Genomic DNA, 22,956 nt, shown 5'->3' with positions numbered 1-22,956 from the left:
CCCTATTTGCCAGAACGCCACTAACCATACTCACGCCCCCTACTCCCTTTATTATTGAGACATCCTCGGCCTCTTCCCTTACCTGTACCCTCTCCTTAACTTCAGACCCCGTAACGTCACCTACCCTTGCACCCCCCCTCCCCCCAATTAGTTTAAAGTCCTGTCTACAGTCCTATTCACACGATTTGCCAGGACTCTGGTCCCAGCACAGTTCAGACCAACCCCATCCCACCCGAACAGGTCCCATCTACCCCAATACTGATGCCAATGCCCCATAAATTCAAACCCATTCCTCCCACACCAATCCCTGAGCCACCCATTCACTTCCTTAATGTTATCAACCTTACGCCCGTCTGCACCCGGTTCAGGCAGTAGCCCAGAGATAACCATCTCTGGGCTACTGCCCAGAGATAACCATCTTGTTGGTTTTACTTTTTAATTCCATTCCCAGCTTTTCATACTCCCTCCCCAGATCCTCAGTTTGCATTTTGCCTACGTCGTTGGCACGCACATGTACCACAACGACCGGATTCTCACCCTCCCACTCCAGGTTCCTCTGCAGCCCAGACCCGAGCTCCAGGCAGACAACACACCCTTCTGTGCACTTTGTCATTGTGACAAAGGACAGTGTCAATACCCTTAACCCCACTATCCCCAATTACTACTACGTCCCTTTTCACCTTCTCTTTGCCTATGTCCTGCTGCATCACTGTACCGTGTGCAGTTTGCTCACCCACCTCACCTCCCTCGTTCTCGTCCAGATTGGAAGCAAGACCCTCAAACCTGTTATGCAGATCGAGAGGCTGAGGCATCCACTCAACAGCCCCCTTCCTCCGCTCAACAGCCCCCTCTTGTTCCTGACTGTTAGAGTTAGCCAGTCGGGGGGGGGGGGGGGGGGGGGGGGGGGTCACTGGGAAGGACCCTGGGGTCCACCAGTTCCCACATCATACAGAAACAACACATCACATGCCCCTCCATTATCCACTGTAGTAATACTGAAAATTTCCACACGAACTTACCTGGCCCTTTTTCTCCCCAGCCCTTTTGATCTTAAGCCCTAATAGCTCACTCTGCTTCCCACTCACTCCGCTGCCCGCTGTCTATACCAGGCCTCCTTTTAAACCTCCCTTAGAATTCTTAAAGCGGTAAATACAAAAAGCCCGCAAAAATGCTTTTAAATGATTTCAACAGTTCTGCAAGATAAGTTCTTACTATAAAAGTGACACACTGAGAACACTGTATAGTGTTATTGGATCTTGTAAATAAAGGAATTCTGGTGAAGGGACTTCCACCTGAGGACTTATTACAAAAGAACTCATGAATATTTGAATAATTTTGTATTTGTATCGAGATCTTTCCATCTTTTTGTCTGATCAATATAGTTCATTTTTCTTGTCTCAAAGTTGGCAAAACCCAGGCTTACGTGCTTGTACTTGGGTTGCAAGCCCTGGAGCTCCCAACCTCCAGACAGCCAAAAAGACACGTCTTGCTTCTTTCAGAATCAGGCAATAACTGCTTGTTTTTTCCCCTGCGAACTTAGCTCCTCCTTTTAAGCAATGACTTGGTCTCTATCAGCCTAGTTAAAACTCTATTCTGAAACCATAGGGAGAAAATCAAGTAAATATGAATGCATTAACTCTGTTTACACAAACACACATTAGCTAAAATTAATTATTCTGCAGTCTCAGCATGGAGCTGCATTTTTTTCCCCCAGATAAATTGACGCCTTGCAATAAAACACTGCCTCTTACAAGGAAGATGATAAATATGTATTTCTTAAAGGCACGGTATCATCACACATCTCTCCGTGCCTTGTCCACTGCAGCATCATATATTTAATGTAAAAATGCTTGCAGATGCTTGACAAATGGAATTAGATGGGGGAAATAGATACTTAGTCATGGAAGCAAAGATTTGGAGAATGTAAAAAGGAGCCTGTCAAGGTGGTTTTAAAAAGGAAGAGAAAAAGGATGGAAGGGCATAGACATTTAGGGAGGAAAATCTAGTTAGTAGGTTCAAAGCAGCTGATGCCTCTCACCAATGATGAGGCAAACTGAGAATACAAAAAAAGTAGTAAAAAGTCTGACAACACCAGGTTTAAGTCCAATCGATTTATTTGATAGTACACTCACTAGCTTTCGGGGTTAGTCCATTCGTCAGGTGGATGGCAATTCACCTGACAAAGGGACTAACCCCGAAAGCTAGTGAGTGTACTATCAAATAAATCGATTGGACTTAAACCTGGTGTTGTCAGACTTTTTACTGTGTTTACCCCAGTCCAACGCCGACATATCCACATCATGAATACAAAAAAAAGCCAGGTAGCAGATTGAAAAGTGCAGAAGGGATAGGATGTTGCAGGAATTGGGTGCTATTTTAATGGGAGTTGAAGATAAATATTTATGGCCGTTAGAAAGGGTCATCAAGGATAAAATGATGGGTGAGCAAAACGTAGCAGCAAAAAAATGGATCAGGGTAGTTGGGGCAATCCTTTGATTGTCTAGGTGTTGGAAGGGATGACATTTCTGGAGATAAGCATGCTAATTTCAGTTAAGCAGGAATGGAATCAGGCAAAGGCAGTTTCATGAAACAGGACAACGAATGTGACTGAAAAGGGTGTGAAGGTCCATCTGATCAAATACCATAAAAAGATCAAGGGAACACACATGAAAATGTCAGTGACTTTGACCAGGGCCATCACATAATTGAAAGGTGGAAGTGGAACTGAAAGGATGGAAACAATGAATTTTCTGATAGATAAGCACATGCTTGTGTACAATGATTTGAAGAGACAACAGAGCTTTGAGATGGATCATGAGTCTTTTTGAGGATTGAAACATGGCTTCAGAAAGAGAAGTGAGGGAACAACTTAATGAGATCAAAGTAGCAGAGGTAAGCTAACGAAGAGGAAATTGGAGCGTTTGATTGTAAATTTGAACAAAGGAGGAAGTTTTACCCCACCCATAAGCATACAATGACAGGTTTACTAATTGCACGGTATGAAACTACAAAGTGCTTGGTCAGGAGTCTAACTTGTGGCTCTTCAACATCTATGTGCAGCTCTCAATACTTTTCAGGTTTTTTTTCTTTGTTATTTCATGGGATGTGGATTTTGCAGGCTGGGGCATTTGTTGCTCCTGAACTTAGTGCCATTTCAGAAGGCAGTTAAGAGACAACCACATTATTGTGGATCGAGTCACACATTGGCTAGACCATGTAAGGATGGCAATTTCCATCCATATAGGACATTTATGAACTAGATGGGTTTTTACAAGAATCAACGATAGTTTAATGGACACCATTACTGAGATTGGTTTTCAGGTGCACATTTTTAAATTAAATTTAAATCCCATCAGCAGCCATGATGTGATGTGAATCTACATCCTCGGAACATTAACCTGGTCTTCTGGAGTGTCACATGACACTATCACGCCACTGTCTTCTTCACTGATTGCAGTAATGTGAAAAAAATCTAAAAAATTTACTAAGAGCTATGTTTTACTGTGGGGATAAAAGTTAAATCTTTAATCTCCACTTTGTTTTCAAATATTCACTTCAACGAAAAACAGATTAGCTCTAAATAAACTTGCTCAAGTGGTATAGTAACACCAGGGTTATTATTAATGCCTTTGGTTGGAGGAAAACGTTTTATAGTTACGGACATTATTTTTATAGCCAAGTTGATAATTATTCTGAATGTGTGATTAGAAGCTATTTTTAATCGCTGGAATCAATAGCTGAAAAAATTGTCTTCATTCTACATATCTTCAGTTAAAGTTTATTTTAAAGATGACTTTACTGACATTTATAGTTCAAACCTAAAAATAAAATCACAATTCAGAGTTAGGTCCATTTTAGTTGACTTTTTAAAAATTGATACATAAATTCAATACATGCAACCATGTTAAATTTTCATCTTATGGATCCCAATAGTTTTTATTTTAAATATCTTCTTTTAAAAAGGCTGTTTGGATAAAAGGGTTGCTGACTCTAGTAGATTTTTTGATTAATTCCTGGAAAATTAATCATTGTTTACCTTACTCATTGGAAACATAGAATCCCTACAGCGCAGGAGGCCATTCGGCCCACCGAGCCTGCAACAATAGTCCCACCTAGGCCCTATTCCCTTAGTGCCACCTATTTACACTGCTAATCCCCCTGACACAAAAGGGGCAATTTAGCATGACCAATCAACCTAACTTGCAGAGTTTTGGACTATGGAAGGAAACTGGAGCATGTGGAGGAAACGCACACAGACATGAGGAGAATGTGCAAACTCCACACAGACAGTGACCTGAGGCTGGAATTGAACTCGGGTCCCTGCTGCCCAAAGACACTAAGGGGCAAATTAGCATGACCAATGCACCTATGCAGCATGTCTTTTGGACTGTGGGAAGAAACCAGAGCACCTAGAGGAAACCCATGCAGACACGAGGAGAACATGCAGACTCCATACAGACCCAAGCCAGGAATCGAACCCAGGTCCCTGGCACTGTGAGGCAGCAGTGCTAACCACTATGCCACCTTGGCACCCTGAAGCGGTTGGATAAAAAGCTAGCACATTATAACAAATTAAATTTTTCTGATACAAATGATTTTTGAATTATTGGTATCATCCTTTAATTATTCCCTTTATTATTCTGCTCTTGCACCAATGCCTGTTTCTCTTCTATAAAAGATAATCTTTTGATGTGAAATACTTAAAACACTTGCTTCACTGATTCTGAGCAAAATTCTTCAAAACTATTCGCTACATTTGATTGCTAGAAACGTGCACACTTAAGTTCACATCCTTCATAACCGTTTTTTAAAAACACTTTTTCACAGGATGTGGGTGTTGCTGGCTAGCTCGATCACTAAGTGCACTTGAGAAGGTGGTGGTGAGCCACTTTCTTGAACCACTGCAGTGCATGTGGTCTAGGTACACCCTCATTGCTGTTAGGGAAGGAAAATAGGCATAAAAACAAATCCCACTAATGTGTGAATCAACCAAACTTACATACAGCCTGAACAAAGACAGACTTTGAAATCTGCATTGAGAAATTACAAAAATTAACATTCTTAAAATCATTATAAAAAGTTTGGATGGTGTAATGCTTTTATTTTACACTTGAAGCTAGGCTCTCTTGTTCTGAACTGAAAAAGATTTTGTATTTTTGAGTGAAAAAACCCCTCAAATTCTACCACTGTGTGAACAAAAACAAATTCCAAGTTGCAATTAAACTATGATTGGAAATTTGGCAGGGGAGGGGGGGAAATCATACTTCAGTGTGGTAGGAACTACATATACAGATGTAGGTGGTATCTGTTTTGAGGTGACAGTGACAGCTTTATGAGAAGTGTCAATTGCATTCTCAGATTTGTATAAGAGTTAACAAAGCTACACAAAGACACAAATGATGATTTTAGTCAAGCAATGTGGGAAAATGTATTTTCTTTCTCCATCTTAAAATAAGAATCTTTATTCACACAATGCAAATTTGAGCTTGTGGAAAGAAAAAAACTAGCAGAATAAGGCTTTTGAAAACAAATTTGAGCAAGCTAACTGCTCAGAAAAACAGTGGTAGGATTTGAAGCATTCAGTTCAGATTTCTTTTTAAGACCTATACAATAGGCCTGAAATTTGCTGTTATAGTGACATGAAATTGTCAGTGTTTCCCACCATTACTGTGCAAAACTGACAGTGGTGCCACACAGGTGGAGTTAAATGCAGAAATCTGGAAGCAGCTGTCAGTGATATCCTGCTCCTCTGCAGGGTGCACTGTTCGGTCTTTAAAGATTCAGTGAGTTCATGTGAACTTCAATTTATTATACATTGTATTTCTTGTAAAAACCATAAATGAATGAAACCTTATTCAAAGTGGTGCAACTGAATTCTTCAACTTGATACTAACTCATAATTACTCCTAATTAGCTTCTTTGGACTGGAAATACTAATTTTTAGAAGCCTGTAGTGTTATTCCCCTCCATCCCACGATAAAATTTTCCATAAATTTTTGAACATACATATATATTTTTATAAAAGTTTACAACATTTCAGGTTCTATCTTAACTCCATGTGTATGCCCCAATATTTATTTTACTCTCTGTAAGGTGATTAAAACAGGAATGATCATCAGTGCTTTTTAACTTCCTGATCTTGTTTGTGAGAATTCTTCAATCTAAATGTGTCATTGTTCCTGGATATCAGAGATCCGTTATAGATATAGCTTTCTTTGAGGTCAGCAGTGAGCACCGTGCCTTTGCCATTGATCACAAAATCCAGGTCAAATGCAAGCAGTAGCAGGTGCAAAATAGCTTGTGTGTAATGGAGAGCTTTATCTGAGATAAATGCTTCCACAGCTCTATCACAAGACCATTTTGAAAATAAAGATACAATGCAACTCCTTTAACTATTCTTAATTTACAGACATTGTTGTATAGAACATCATCTGATCACCCTCTTGCTTCAAAAAACTTACTCATTAGTCTGATGTAATTTGTCTTTAAGATGCTGGTTGTAATTTATAAACTCATGCATCTCCAAATGAAAAATGTATTTGTTTAATAAATGCAAATTCTCAAAGCCAAGCAATAACCTAATTTGCAGCGTTTACGTGATTAGTTCACCACTTTGTCTGTAGGTGGAAAGGCACAAAGAATCATGAGGCGTTTATATTGAGGCCTCGGCGGTGAAGATTGGCTGTACAATGACTGTGATCTGCCCTGAATCCACACTGCCACGGTAGTTCAAAGCTTGCCATTTGACAAGGTATGGTTTGTCACAAGGAACCAGTTAGTAACTTCCCATTCCTGGATCTAAAAATATGTCTGCTTGTATATCCTGCTCAAGAAGGAAAGGGCAGGTGCGGACAGATTTGTTCCTCTATTGTGCTTTCACTAGCTGGAGATCCATAGAAAAGATTCAGTGATATATACCATAAGGGGCAGCAAGATGGAAGATGAATTGAAAAGGTCATCATAGAGTGGTAAGTGGCAACATGGATGATTTTAATCAGCTTGTGGGTTATTTCCTCATTTAACTTCCCCCTACATTATTTGTATTGTACCCAATTTGATTGTATTCCATACCTGACATTTGTCATAATGTATTTTTTTTTGTTTTATTTTGATTTCCATTTCGTTCTCTAGCTTTGGATACCTACCTTCCTTCCTGACGGGAATATGCTTAGTTTGTACTCACTCCCCGTCTTGAAGCCTGTCATTTCTTATTTGCCATCTTCCTGCATGATCGTTTTGTTTCTGATGCAATTGTGAAACTAGATTCCTTCTCAAATCACTGAAATTGGCTCTCCAGCAGTTGGGTATTTTCATCTTTGATTCTTCTTTATTTATTTCATTTACCACCTTAAACCTAGTGATACTATTGGTCTGTTTCACCCCAAAGTTCTCCCACTTGCTCAACTTATTTCCCCAGATTCAGATTCAGTACAGCAACCCTCCCCATTGTGCTAGAAACACAATGATTAATGTATGTTCTCCTGCACAGATTTTAGGAATTCTTCATCCTTGTTTCCCTTTATTCTGTTACTGATTATACTTACATTTCTTTGAAATTTACCTACAGATTTGTTCCTCTATAGCGCTTTCACTGTTTGGAGGCCTATAGTAAAGACCCAGTGATGTACCAACTCCCTTTTTGTTCCTTAACTTTAAGCAAAATGGTGCAATTTTCAGAAGGTCTTGCACATTTGCCCACATTTCAAAAACTGTACCTTGGTTACCCTGGCAACTCTGCAAGGAAAAGGCGAACAGCCTGACACTAATGTGTGCATGAACCAATTACTTAGTAGGCAGTTTCGGAAGTTAGGCAAAAGATTAAAATACAGAACCTTAAAGTTGATATCTTTTGATTAGTCCTAGTATTACATGCTCATCTATAATAATAATGTTCAGTTTTTATCATCTGGACTGTTTCCATTGGTCAGCTAAGGGGGCATGTCTGCTGATAGGTTTATGGATGATGCACATCTTACATGAGGCATTTGGAGGACTGGAGCATGAGGCGTGCACTTGGCAACAGTTGGTAGCAAAGGCACAGTGGGTGTCGGTTTGGCCTCAGCTAAGGTACTGTGTTCAACGTGAGCACAGTGCTTCATGTAGCATATGAAAGCCTCATAAGAACATAAGATGACACAAAGGTTGGCAACATGGATGAGGAGTGGCAAGATTGGAGAAGGCGGGATTGTCCTCCCTAGAGTAACAAAAATTAAAATATGATAGATTCAAAACTATGAATGGTTTTGGTACAGTAAGAAAGAAGAAACTATTTTGGTGCCAGGAAGATCAGTAATCAGGGAATACTACTTTAAGGTGATTTGCAAAAAAAGACATGAGAAAATATTTCTGTGCAAGAAAATTATAATCTGGAATACCCTCTGACTGAAAGGGTGGTGAAACTCCAGATTCAATAGTAATTTTGGAAACAGAAACAGATAAATGCTTGAAAAAAAAAATCAGTATCATGGGGAACAACAGGGACGTGAGACTAGTTAGGTAGCTCTATCAAAGAACTATCACAATGGACAGATTGTCGTCTTTCTGTATTGTACCATGCTATGACAGGCCAGACCTGATTTGGTTTCAAGTCCTTGCAATTCTTGTACCAGTCTGAAGGCAATAAAGTACATAAAAATGTTTTAAACTGACATACTTAATTACACAAAACAAAATCAAATTATTGCACAATTGACAAACTTTATTAACCACAGTAAAAAAATTCATTTGACGATGTTCCATTACTTTTTTTTTGCAAATGCCCTACTGAACATATAGAATTAATGGATTTATCCTAGTAGGAACACTGTTTGCTACTTAACTTCAGGAATTTTGTCTTGGTTGAGGGAGCAGTAGCACAGTGGTCAATTTACTCAATTAGTGATCCAGAAACTCAGACTAATGCTCCGTAGACATGGGACTAAATGCCACCAAGGCAACTGGTGAGATTTAAATTTAATTCATACATTTGGATCAAAAACTTAATCTCAGTAATGATGACCAGGTTGTTGTATCTGGTTTATTAAGTCCTTTAGGGAAGGAAATCTGCCATCCTTACCTGACCTGCTCTATGACTCCTGATCCACTGCAATGTGGTTGACTTTTAACTGCCCTCTGACTTGATTTAAATGAGCCACTTAATGCTATCAAACCAGTACAGAAAAATTGTATACCAAAACAGGTTGGACCACAGCACGAACGAAAACACCTTAAAAGGACCTATAAATATATTCTGTCCAACTGACTCTGCAAACTTATCTTCCCTAACATCTGAGGACTTGCATCATAGAATCCTACAGTGCAGGAGGCCGCCATTTGGCTCATTGTGTCTGCACCGACCACAATCCCACCCAGGCCCATACCCCCATGCATTTATCCTAGCTAGTCTCCCTGACACTAAGGGACAATTTAGCATGGTCAATCCACCTAATCCGCACATCTTTGGATTGTGGGAGGAAACCGAAGCACCCGGAGGAAACCCACGCAAACGCGGGGAGAATGTGCAAACTCCACACAGTCAGTGACTCAAGCTGGGAATTGAACCTGGATCTCTGCCGCCGTGAGGCAGCAGTGCTAACCACTGTGCCATCGTGCCACCCCACAGTGGTATAATGAAACACAGAATACGCTACGCTTTATTATCTGCTCTCTCCACCTTTAATGAATTATGCACCTATACACCCAGGTCTTTGTGCTCCTGCACACACTTTAGAGTTATATCCTTTATTTTTTGTTGCTACTCAAAGTTCTTCCTACCAAAATGCATCACCTCATGCTTCGTATTGAACTTTGTATTTGAATGGCATCAAAATTGGGAAAGCAACAACATGATGATGTCACTTTCACCAAATCATACTGTGAAATCAATGTCTCAGGCTCTCTATCACTTTTATTGGGTATGTCCTGTGCCACTGTCAGGAGTCACCCACGAGACATGGCAGCACAGGAGTGGCACTGGGAGTCCTCAGCATTGACAGTGGACTCCAAGAAATCCCAAGCTAACAGTGCAAATGTGGGCATGTAAACCTCTTCTGATTACCACCCATCATCTTCCCTTAGTTGGTGAATCAGTATATGTTGAACATCATTTGGAAGTAGTGCTGAGGGTAGCAAGGGCACAGAATGTACTCTTTGTGGGGGATTTTAATACCTAGAATGACTCAGTAGCACCACCACTGACTAAACTAGCTGAGTCCTGAAGAACAGATGTGCCAGATTGGACATGAGACAGATGATGAGAGAATCAAAGAAACAGAAAAAAAAACTTACCTGACTTCACCACCTAAAAATCATCCTGTTGAGGCATCTGTCTACACTGTATTCGTAGGAGTGACCACTGCAGATTCCTTCGGGGGACAATGTTCCGTCTTCACAATGAAAATATCTCCCCATTGTATTGTGAAACATCAGTTGGCATCCTTCCATCTGCGAGACGACGGCAACCTCAGAACTTTGAAGTCAGGTGAGATCATCGGTGCACTTCTTTTGATAGCTGAACAAGCCAACTCCGCAAAAGCAGTCTGCCTCAAGTGCCACGGATGAAGTTTTTTCTCCTTGTGGTGCAGGATGATTTTTGCTGACTTCTTGTTTCTTACTAGTGGTGCAGACAATCTCTGATGATGCTTTGTCTGTAGTACTACCACAGTGCTAAATGGGATTGATTCAGAAAAGGCCCAGCAACTCAAAACTGGGCATTCATGAGGCACCGCTGGCAATTAGCAGTAGATAAATTGTGTTCAACCACAATATAAAACTTCAGGGTCCAGCTTATCTCAATATAGAATAAATGAGGCATACAGGAAAACATGCTAGAAGCAGCACAGGGGTATCTAAAAATGAAATGCCAACCTGGGGAAGCTACAACACACGACTATATACTGTTTCCCCTGTTCGGCATGCACGTAGTGAACAAAAGATTAGCAATCCCAGGTCAAAGCTATACAGTCCTTTCTCATCTGGTTGCAAATGCTGGTAGACAATTACATAACTAACTACAGGAGCCTCCACAAAATCCCCATTCTTGATAACGGGAGCACCCAGCATGCCAGTGAAAAAGACAACGCTGAAGCATCTGCTTCTGCTTTTAGCCAGAAGTGACTATCTACAACCAGAAGTGATGAACGGATGAACTCCCGGCCTCTGAGGGCATCAACATTAATGCCAGTCTTCAGCCATTTGCTTCAAATGACATTAAGAAACAGCTGAACACACTGGGTACAGAGAAGATCATGGACCTGATAACATTCCAGCTGTAATACTGAAGAACAGCTGCACCCTTAGCCAAGCTGGTCCAGTACATGTACAACACTGGCATCTACCCGACCATGTGGAAAATTGCCCAGGCACGTCTTATCCAAAAAGCTGGTCAAATTACCAACCTAACAGTCTTCTTTCATTCATCAGTAAATTAATGGTAGGCATTTTTCATAATGCGATCAAGCAGCACTTACTCAGCAATAAATTGCTCACCATGCTCAATTTGGGTTCCACTAGGGTCACAACACCAACCTCATTACACTCATGGTCCAAACTGACCAAGAGATGAATTCCAAAAATGAGACACAAGTGGCTCCCCTTGGCATGAAGGCAGCATCTGATTGAATATAGCATCAAGGCACTTCAGCAAAATTGAACTCAATGGAAATCAGGAGGAAATATCTTGACAGGTTGGAGTATTACATAGCGCAAGGGAAAATGGTTATGTTTGCTGAAGATCAATCATTTTATTCTCAATCCTCAGGCTGATGTCCTTGGCCCAACGATCTTCAGCCACTTCATCAATGGCCTTCATCCATTATAGGGTCAGGTGGGATATTTGCTCTTATGATTGCTCTGTTCAATCCAATTTGCAATTCCTTGGCTTCTATAGCAGTCTGTGTGTGCATGCAGCAAGATTTGGACAGCATTCAGGCTTGGGCTAGTGGAAAACAACAGTCATGACTATCTCCAACAACAGAATCTAATCATTATCTTTTGATGTTCAGTGGCATTACCAATTAATTCTCCACCATTAACATGCTGTTGGGAATGGGCAGTAGCAACTCAGCAACACAACAGCAACTCAGCAGCTGGGAATTCTGCGGCCAGCAATGCACCATCTGACTCCACAAAACCTGTTAACTGTCTACAAGACACAAGTCAGGAGTGGGATAGAATAGTCTCCACTTGCCTAGTTGATTGCAGCTCCAATAATACTTGGGAAACTTGACACCATCCAAGACAAAGCAGTTTCCTTGATTGGTACCCCACCCACAACTTTAAACATTCACTTCCTCACCAAAGCACTGTGGCAACATGGTGTACCAGCTTGAAGATGCAACTTACCAATTCCATTTCAACAGCACCTTTCAAACCAATGATCTCTACCACCCAGAAGGCCAAGAGCAGAAGACACATGAGACACGACCATCTGTGGTTTGAAGTTGTCCAGCAAGCCACGCACATCATTCTGGCTTAGATCTATATCACTGCTCCATCACTGTCACTGGGTCAAAAGCCTGGAACTATCATCCTAACAGCACAGTGGGTGTACCTATACCAAATGAACTGAAATGATTTAACACCATCTTTGAAAGGGCAATTAGGCATGGTCAACAAATATTTGTCTTCCCAGCAATGCTCACACCCATGAACTAATTTTTAGAGCATTAACAATCTTTCATCACCTGCATCAGACAACATAATAATGAATCAAAATGTTTTAGTGTTCAACCTTTAAAATATACTTTCTCCAAAAACACACTCATGTTTTTAAACCTTGTATGTTGCAATTAGGCTGCTATGATGCATTATATTCCTGATTCTTTATGTTTTTTCTTTTAAAAAGAATGCATCACAAAATAAGTTTGCCAATACTTAATTCAGCAAGCTTGCGTAGCTACTTTCTTTGAAGTCTAGCTATATTCACAGCATGCACAAGTCAGATAAAAATAAAGTACAAATAGACTTCAAAAGGAATTTAGAGAAAACAGGCGCTTCCAAAACAACTACAACTCTTACCTTTTGCAAACTGGTGGGGTTCAGCTGTGTTTTATCGATAATTTTTATTGCAACCTAGAAAGACAACATTTAGGAATTATGAATAAAAACGTGACTTTTTTAAAATCTATGTAATGTTTGAGTTATGCAACTTTGGTTTCTGTTAATTGGAAATCAGTAGAGTACAACAGGAAGCCAGTAGAGTCAGAGGTTTACAGCATGGAAACAGACCCTTTGGCCCAATTTGTCCATGCTGCATCTTTTAAAGCCCCTTAGTCCCAACTGCCTGCATTTGGCCCATATCCCTCTTATGCACATCTTACCCATGTAACTGTCTAAATACTTTTTAAAAGACAAAATTGTACCTGCTTCTGGCAGCTTGTTCCAGATACTCACCACCATCTGTGTGAAAAAATTGCCCCTCTGGACCCTATTGTACAGCTCCCATCTCACCTTAAACCTATGCCCTCTAGTTTTAGGCTCCCCGCCTTTGGGAAAAGATATTGACTATCTAGCTGTAATAAATGTATATGGTCTCAATTTCTATCCTGAGATACACTGCATACATAGACAGGTTTTGCTGCTAGAAAAGTGTTTAATAAAAAAATTACATTTTAACCAAAATACAACATGAACATTTCAAAACACATTTTGTAACTATACAGTGCTAAAAAGATGTATAGGTGTGTCGCTGCTAAGGGTGGTGGTAATTTAAGAAGTGAAAGAGATTCTGTCATGGGTACAAAATTGAAAAAGATAGTTGCAGCTAATTAGGAAGAGGGATGGAGTTGTTCTTCATTTCTTAAAAATGTGGCTAATAAAATTAAGAGCAGCTGCATTTGAAGCATTGTATCCTAGTAAAAATAGCAAAAAAAACTTAAGAAATGAAAAATGCTAGGATCTAATCACTAGAGCATAAGAATACCAATTTATTTATTTATTATTCATTCGTGGGACATAGCTGTCACTGGCTGGCCAGCCAGCATTTACTGAAGTCATACCAAGATTTTGTAATGTAACGGTTAAACTCTGATAATATCACACACAGTTTTGGTTACCACATCATGAACAATGTTCTGTAATTGCATAACAAAACAGAAAAACAGAAATATATAGATGTTACAACACACCATCAGAATATTGGGCCAAACCGTTCTTGGTGATTTTTACCCTTCATGTGAGTAGATAGTTCCCATTTTTTTTCATCTGCACATCTAAACTAATTTTGAATGCTTCAACCACTGATCCAGAAAGTGAAGTCCACAGTTTTGCATTAAGGAGCTCTCCTGCCCTCTTTTATAAATCTCACATCAATGGCCTCACACTCGTCACCTACTGGAGACAGTCCACCACTTTTGATACTATTATAACTTTAAAACTTTATCATGCAATAAATGTGTTGTACTAATGAAAAAATTACCAAGTGCCTTTGCAACATTACTTCCTCATAACATGCAGCAACCAACTGAATCTGTATTGTACCCAACCAAGTCTTAACTTTCCTATACCATGGTGCACAATTTTCATCCTTAGTCAGGATTAGGGAAGCTGGTACTAGCGGCAGTAACTTGAAGTAGTAAGTTTAATGAAACCTAATAGGGTGGCTCAGTGGCTAGCACTGCTGCCACATTGTGCCCAGGAGCCTGGGTTCAATTCTGGCCTTGGGTGACTATGTGGATTTGCACGTTCCCCTCCCATTTGCATGGGTTTCCTCCGGGTACTCCGGTTTCCTCCACAGCCCAACGACGTGCAGATTATATGAATTTGCAATGGTAAATATGCAGGATTACAAGAATAGGACAGACTCAGAGAGTCAGTGCAGACTCAATGGGCTGAATGGCCTCCTTCTGCATAGCTGGTATTCTATGGTTCTGCATCAGCACAGTCATCTCAATTAATTCTTTTCCCCATCTCCTAAAATTTGATAAAATAGACAAATATTATCAAATACTTGTACATTACTCAGTGGCCACTTTCAACATATTAGGCCTCAACACTCAGCTTTGCTTAGGTACTGAATCACAGAGACATATCCTATCTTTACTATATATCATGAGCTTATCCTTCGATTATGTCTATAAAGATTTTCTGCAGGAGAAACCCTGGTCCATTCTCCCTTCCCAAACCAGAGGGTGCTGAGGCCAGTTACTAACCCAAATGAAAACAAACAACTCAGCAGGGACCAGAGTTTGAGCCTGGGACCTTCCTGATCTGTACGGCTCAACTGCTCAGGGGAATAACTGCAAGCCAAAGAAAAAGAGGAATCCCAAATTTAGATAATTACTTCAAAGCACACGAGTGGGACCTGTGACTGAAAGTTGATAAAAAGTTCCAATAAATCAACCATGGTAATGAATATTTTTCCAGGCTGGAGGGATTTAACAATAGCCTGCAGCAAATAACTAACAAAGAATTTAAAATTAATTACCCCTTATCACAAAGTACACAAGAACAACATTTATTTATTTAACGCCTTTCAAGGACATCCCAAAACAATTTGACACAGAAGTACTTTTGTAGTGCAATCACCATTGTAATGCAATATCAAAGTGTTTTTAGGAAATGGTACATCCCACCAAAAGGAACGATTGAAGCTGCATTATAATGTTTAAAAGAGAAGTTGATAACATTGAAAAAGAAAAATAATGTGAAAGGACAGGCAAAAGTAGATAGCGAGGCTTGACATATTTATCCATAATATTTCTAGATCACAGGCTGAGTTGGAACATAGAACACTACAGCACAAACAGGCCCTTCAGCCCACAAGTTGCGCTGATCATATCCCTACCTACTAGGCCTATCTATAACCCTCAATCCCATTAAATCCCACGTACTCATCCAGAAGTCTCTTAAAAGACCCCAACGAGTTCACCTCCACCACCACCGACGGCAACCGATTCCACTCACCCACCACCCCGAGTGAAAAACTTACCCCCAATATCTCCTCTGTACCTACTCTCCAGCACCTTAAACCTGTGTCCTCTCGTAGCAACCATTTCAGCACTGGGAAATAGTCTCTGAGAATCCACCCCATCTATACCTCTCAACATCTTATAAACCTCTATCACATCACCTCTCATCCTTTGTCTCTCCAGGGAGAAAAGACTGAGCTCCCTCAACCTATCCTCATAAGGCTTGCCACCCAATCCAGGCAACATTCTTGTAAATCTCCTCTGCACCCTTTCAATAGCTTCTACATCTTTCTTGTAATGAGGCGACCAGAACTGCACACAGTACTCCAAGTGGGGGCTGACTGGGGTCTTATAAAGCTGCAGCATTGTCTCACGACTCCTAAACTCAATCTCTCGATTAATGAAGGCTAGTACATCATAAGCCTTCTTGACCACATCCTCCACCTGCAGGGCCGATTTAAGAGACCTATGGACCCAGACTCCAAGGTCCTTCTGATCCTCTTCGCTGCTAAGAGTCTTACCATTGATATTATACTCCTTCATCCCACTGGACCTGCCAAAATGGACCACTACACATTTATCCGGGTTGAAGTCCATCTGCCACTTCTCCACCCAGTCTTGCTTCCTATCTATGTCTCACTGCAACTTCTGACATCCCTCCAGACTATCCACAACACCACCAACCTTCGTGTCGTTGGCAAACTTACCAACCCATCCCTCCACTTCCTCATCCAGGTCATTTATGAAAATTATAAACAGTAAGGGTCCCAGAACAGATCCTTGAGGCACTCCACTGGTGACCGACGTCCATACAGAAAAAGACCCATCCACAACCACACTCTGCCTTCTACAGGCAAGCCAGTTCCAGATCCACAAGGCAACAGCCCCTTGGATTCCATGTCCTCTCACTTTCTCAAGATAGTTGAAGGATCTTCAACTGATGATAGTCCCGAGTGGGAATAAACAGTATGTCAGGTGTGAAGGGTGTGAGCTAAAACTGAAAGATTTTCCAGAGGTTAGGTATGGTAAAACTGGAAAGGAATTTTTCTTTTTGGATTCACTCACGGAATATTTAGGGATATTCAAAAGGTCAGCATTTATTGTCTATTCTCAATTAACCTTGAAACAGTGATGGTCAACTGCCTTTCTGAATACAATTGAGTGGCTTGTAGGGCCATTTTAAAGGAATTGAGGTTTAATCACATTGTTATGTGTCTCGAGTTACATAAAGGCCATTCTGGGTAAGAATGCCTTTACTAAAGGATTGTAATGAACTAGATGGATTTCAATGACAATTCTGAGGTTTCGTGATTACCATTATGAATACTACTAGCTATATATATATTTCACATAACTGAATTTAAATTCCCCAGGTGCCAATGCAGGATTTGAAATCAGGGAGGTGATTCTTCCATCCAGCTGCGCTAATTTTTTTACATTGGTCAGGGAGCCAGTGATCAGGCCATGGGGGAGTGCTCAGCACTAAACTGCTGGCCTGCTGGGCAGGATAGGCCCCGCCTACAATTCTGGAGTGAATCGTGCTAGTCCTTTCTGCAGTGCACAGAATGAGACAGATTCACTTTGAAACTCCCGCTGAAAAAAACCAACATGATTTACTCCAGTTCTCACGCGAATTTGACACTTAGAATTTTTTTGGAAGAATTCCGGCCCAGATCTCTGAATCATTGACAGTCAGTGACATAACCACTATGCTACTATACTCTGAACTTTGCAAACAGGCATGGCAATTTCCATGTTAATGTAAGGAGAGAGCAAGAACAGTGAAGGCGAACAAAGGTGAGGGCGATATGTGCTCAGTGCAAGATAGAACAGAGTGGTGTTATGGATAAACTGGAGTTTTTGAAATTTGGAGGCTAGCAATTAACATTTTGGAGAAGCTGAACTTGAGGTGGCAAAGGCATTGATGGGGGGTTTGGGGGGTTTCAGTTGAGACTAAGGAGAGTTGAAAATAATGACAGATGGTGTAATTAATGTAAAAATTAGAACTCTTGGTCATGTCCAGAATATGTGGCCAGTACCGCAGGTCAAGATCCAAAAAAGCTCAACTTAGACCTTTTTTTCACTAAACTGTTTTATAACAGAGGTTTAGGGAGTGCTCTACCAACACCTTTTGAAGATAGCACATCTAAATTTTTAAAAAATTATTTAAAAGTGTAAATGAAAATATTTCAGTATTTGGCTGGATACACAACTCCACAAGGTCAATTTTCCAACTCCATCATAATGGGAGGTGCCAAGTGAAAGGTATGCACTTCCTCATAGGCAAGATGAGAAAACAGAAAAGGCCACTCAAGGCAGCTTATACATATTTCCTAAAGGTTGATCTAAGACCAGCAGAGGCACAGAGCATTTGCTATCAAGTCAGGAAATATTGTGTCAAAATTTAAAAATAAAAAATAATAAAGGAACAATTCAACCCGTGGAGGTGGAACATACTAAAAATCAAACTCAATAAACTAGATCACTGCAGATTACTTACCTCTCTTCCAGTGAGAATATGTCTAGCCAGCTTCACCTTGGCGAAATTCCCTTTGCCGATGGTTTTTAGAAGCCTATAGTTTCCTATGTGTGGTTGCTCATCAACACATGATGTAATTGAATTTCGGCATCGAGCTCCCCCCGAGCGGGTTGACCGAGAAGAAACTTCCGAGCGGCCATCCATATGAGAAGTGTGCTGTGAAGGAACAAGGGTATTAGTTTAAAAGCTTCAGGACTTTTAAATCAAAAGAAACCCAGGTTCTAAAGTTTATGGCATTAAAATGAGTGCTTACTGCATTGTTAACATGCACTTTAAAAGCAATACCTTTTGATCCAAACTAAACCCAATATGAAATGATCTCTTCATTCAAACTTCTGATCTGCTCTTCATATGAGAAATTTGAAAAATTTTGCAGTGTGCCAGTTTTATAATAAACATAAAATATCTTTGCTAGAATTAAAAGAGGCCTTTTGAAGCATGAACATACATTTTTCTTTCATTCATTCATGGGACATGAGCATCACTGGCCGGCCAGCATTCTATTGCCCATCTCTAGTGGGTACAACTTTGAGTCAACCACATTGCTATGGCTCTGGAGTCCCATGTAGGTCAGGCTAGATAAGGATGGCAGATTAGGATATTAGTGAAGCGATGGGTTTTTCTTGACAATTGGCAATGGTTTTGTGGTCATCAGTAGATTCTTAATTCCAGATTTTTTTTTTACTGAATTCAAATTCCACCACCTGCCTTGGTGGGATTCAAACCCACGTCCCTAGAACATTAGCTGGGTTTCTGGATTAATAGTCTAGTGATATTACCACTGGCACATCACCTCCCCATTACAAAGCTTTGAAGTTTAATGTGCAAATACTAAGATGCAATACCGAAAGATGGCAGTACAATCAATTACCTAACGATGTTACAAAAACTTAACATTTTTATAGCAATCTTAGTGTGATGAGGTATCTCCAAATAAATTTCTAAGATGGCTGACAATGAAATGGGGCAAGTACCAGAAGAATCTTAAAACATTTAAAAACTGTAGTAAGTCACAGGTGGAGGACAGAGCTCTTGTGTTCCTGTGGTTCTAGAAGCTGTCAACATAGAATGTGGAGGACTACACTGGATTAGTTCACCAGTAGAGGAAACATGGGTCAAACATGATGGAGCATTTTAAAAGGAGATTATGAGGATCTTTATAATCAACTTGCTTGATTATAAGAAACTTGACAAGAATGGCAGTGATAGGGATATGGGCATTGGGCAAGGAGAGGCAGTGTGTTTTGCAGCAGTTATAATTTGTGGAAATGGTGATTGGCAGGAATGGCAAGGAGATAAAAAGCATGAAAGTTTCCACATAGAGAAAAAGATTAGGTGTTATTTTGGCATCTTTACATTATGTGCAGTTTTTAAAATGTATTCTTTCTTAGGATATGAGCTTCACTGGCAAAGCCAGCACTTGATGCCCATCCCAAATTGAACTGAGTGGCTGGGTAGGTCATTTCAGAGAGCAGTTAAGAATCAACCACATTGCTGCGGGTCTGGATTCACATTTAGGCCATACAAGGCACGAATATCAGATTTCCTTCTCTAAAGGGCTTAGAGAACCGGGTCAGTTTTTCTGACAATGATAGTTTCATAGTCTACTGAGACCAGCTTTCAATTCCAGTTCTATCAATCAATTGATTTTAATGTATACTATTATTGGACCTCTGGATTACTTGTTTAGTGACATTATCACAACATCAATGTCTCCTCTATCATCTCAGAAGGCTGAAAAATGTCACTTAACTGGATGAATTGATACAACTTAATATTACTATTAGATTTATTTAGATAAAATTAGTTAAGAGAAAGAAAATTTGTACCTGTAAAAATTTACAAAACTAGAGTGCTCTTCCAAAGTCCTGGCCAGCATTTATCAATCAATATTACTGAAACAGGTTAGGTCATTTACCTCAATGCTGTTAGTAGGACCTTGTTGTGACAAATCAGCTGGCACATTCCCCACATTACAAGTAACTACTCTTCAGAAGTTGAAGCACTATATAGGCACACACATCACATATATCATACACATATTCAACGTAAGAAAACATTGCTAAAATTGTGTACTATTCCTACAAACTCTTTTCAAAACAGACTTCAATATGACAAGATTATGTTTTTGCAAAATTCCTTTTTCTCTGCCTTTACAGAATAGAAACTAAGATTAATTCATCACCTTAAATAAACTAAACCACTTGCAACACCAGTAAGTCATCTAAAATTTATTCTACTACTACCAATGATTAAAGTGGCTCAGTCTTCCCTCTCGTTCAAAGGTTGTGGGTTCAAGCCCACTTTTTCCAAAGGGAGCTCCCAATGTCCTGCAAAACATTCATTTCACAACAATTCACTATACGGTCACATTACTATTTATACTATTTGCTGTGTGCAAATTGCCTGCCACAAAACAAAGTGGCTATACTTCAGAATTAATTAATTGGCTGCAAAGCACTTTGGGTCTTGACAATGCGAATACATACATGGAAATTCTTCACCTCTGTATTATATATCTCAATGTTCTCCAGACAAAATAAATTTGCAAGGACAAAACCTGCAATTGCACTCTTTAATGTTTTTGCAGTTGAAACGGACAATTACAAACACCCATTATGCTTTACTCAACTTATGATGACAATACATATGGTTATAATAATTGCAAACTAGTTTATACTAGCATCAGAACCAACACACTTAGTGCCCTTTATAATCCTCAGTACATAAAAGTAGCTTTTGAATTAACAATAGAACTTCTTGTTGAAGTCAACCTTGGAGTAACTTAATTAGAGATTGTGTATTCCTCATAGAATTGAAAATGATCAAAGTATACAACTCCAAGTATTCACTTCTGATCTCAATACGTATAAGAGGCATGCTCTCCTATTTTAAAAGGTGAAGGCCAGTAGCAAAATTGTGGGGGCTTTAAAAATTTAGCTCTTAACTATGATACCACTTTCTAACAAATATGTTTTAATTCATCTAGTACACTCTGAAACCTTGATGAGATATAACAATGAGCTTTAAATAAACTGTTTGCCTTTCAATTCTTCTTTTTAACAGCCAATTCCATAAAAGTGAACTAGCTGCTCACTTGACAGTCGAATCTAACGCATCCGCGATGCGCCCTGACACCTGTCAGCTCTCCTACGCAATGTTGACACAGTGTGGGGTGGGGAAAGCAAAAGACGCACACAAATCTAGATGTGAAGTAGTTAAGACTGGGCACCCCCAAATCTTCTACAAAAAAAAGCTTTTCATAAGAACCCAACCACTGCAGTTAGCCGGCAGGACAATTTGATTCGATGGCCAAGGCCAAGTTGGGCATTTGAAGTCTCAAGTTGCCAGGGGTACTCCATCATGCTCCCCCCACCTTTCTTTTTGCCTGGGCTCCCTTTTCACTCTAATAAAGGCTACTTACATGCTCGGTTTCGCGTTCATTCACTGTCGGTAATGGCGTTCGAGTAGACATTTTGTTTTCTTTTCTCTTTTTTTAACCTCCTCCTAGTTTCTAACCGTTGCCCGAATAACCGCAGGAGGCTCGATTCCACAGCACATGAGTGGCGAAATGTTCACAAGCAACGGGCTTCAGCTGCAGTCGGCCCCGGCGGTCTGTGCTGATCTTGCACCGAGTGACATCCAGCAGCAGCGTCCACAACGCCTAGTCAAGCCCAATATCCTTTAGATCCATATCTCTCCCCCAACATCTCGGTAACGTGCAAAAAAAAAGAGGTGGGGGGGTTGGTAGTGGTGGATTGAGGAGATATTCAAGTGCAATTGTCCCCGAGTGCCGAGCTCCTACCGCCCAGACCACCGCCGCTGCTGAGCCGGACACTCACTTCCCAGAGCCTCAATAACAAGGCCCGGCCTCAGGAGGGACCGGGACCGGTACACAGCTTCCCGGCTCCGGACACCAATGACGGGACGTTTGAGACGCCGCTCCTCGCCCTCTAACATGGAGAACGCCGGGGGGTGGGGAGCGGGAGGGGGGGGAAGAGGGAAGGGAGATGGTCGCCTGGGTGGGGAGGGGGGAAGGGAGCCGGAGCCTGAAGGAAGGGAGAGAGAGGAAGGGGGGGGGGGAATGAAGAGAAAGGGGGGAGGGATAAGAAAGGAGGGGGGAGGGGAGGGCTCCCGGTAAAAATGGCCGACCCGCTCCGACTGCTCGCCGCCAAAGCCCAGGGCAGCGGCAGGAAGCGCGTCAGCCGCCCGCCGGCTGCCGGGAGCGGAAAAGGGGGGCGGGCGGCCGGCCGGAGGGAGGGAGGCAGGTAGGTGAGAGCCGGGGAGGGGGGGAGGGCTGGGGGGAGGAGGAGGAGGAGGCGGAGGTCGAGGTCCGGGATTGGGCCGCACTGCGTCAGGGAAACCTCACACACTGACAGGCAGCTCTAACCGAGTGGCAGAACCTGGCCCCGGACCAACAGCATCTCCCTCAACACAGCCTGCCAAGTTTACATATGAGTGTCACAAGTAGGCTTGCGTTAACACTGCAGTGAAGTTAGTGTGAAAAATCCCCCAGTCGCCACTTTCTAG

The 22,956-nt window shown here is 41.0% G+C and overlaps 1 protein-coding gene across 14 annotated transcripts in view; it reads right to left on the bottom strand.

Moving 5' to 3' along the window:
• mark3a (MAP/microtubule affinity-regulating kinase 3a) overlaps positions 1 to 22,399 on the bottom strand; it is a 163,862-nt gene extending 141,463 nt beyond the window's left edge. For all 14 annotated transcript variants that reach the window (XM_080202559.1, XM_080202562.1, XM_080202560.1 and 11 more), the window contains exons 1-3: positions 21,851 to 22,399; positions 18,388 to 18,582; positions 12,997 to 13,050 (exon numbers count right to left, since the gene is read on the bottom strand). In XM_080202559.1, the coding sequence (XP_080058685.1) occupies positions 12,997 to 13,050; positions 18,388 to 18,582; positions 21,851 to 21,901 (300 nt within the window). In that variant the 5' untranslated portion in view covers positions 21,902 to 22,399. The remainder of the gene's footprint in view (positions 1 to 12,996; positions 13,051 to 18,387; positions 18,583 to 21,850) is intronic.
• Between the last annotated feature and the right edge of the window lie 557 nt (positions 22,400 to 22,956).

The sequence above is a fragment of the Carcharhinus amblyrhynchos genome, chromosome 14, assembly GCF_965287045.1.
Source record: "Carcharhinus amblyrhynchos chromosome 14, sCarAmb.v2.hapA, whole genome shotgun sequence".
NCBI classification, from domain to species: Eukaryota; Metazoa; Chordata; class Chondrichthyes; order Carcharhiniformes; family Carcharhinidae; genus Carcharhinus; species Carcharhinus amblyrhynchos.
Note: the sequence above shows the minus strand (reverse complement) of the source record. Positions and strands in the feature narration are given on the sequence as shown.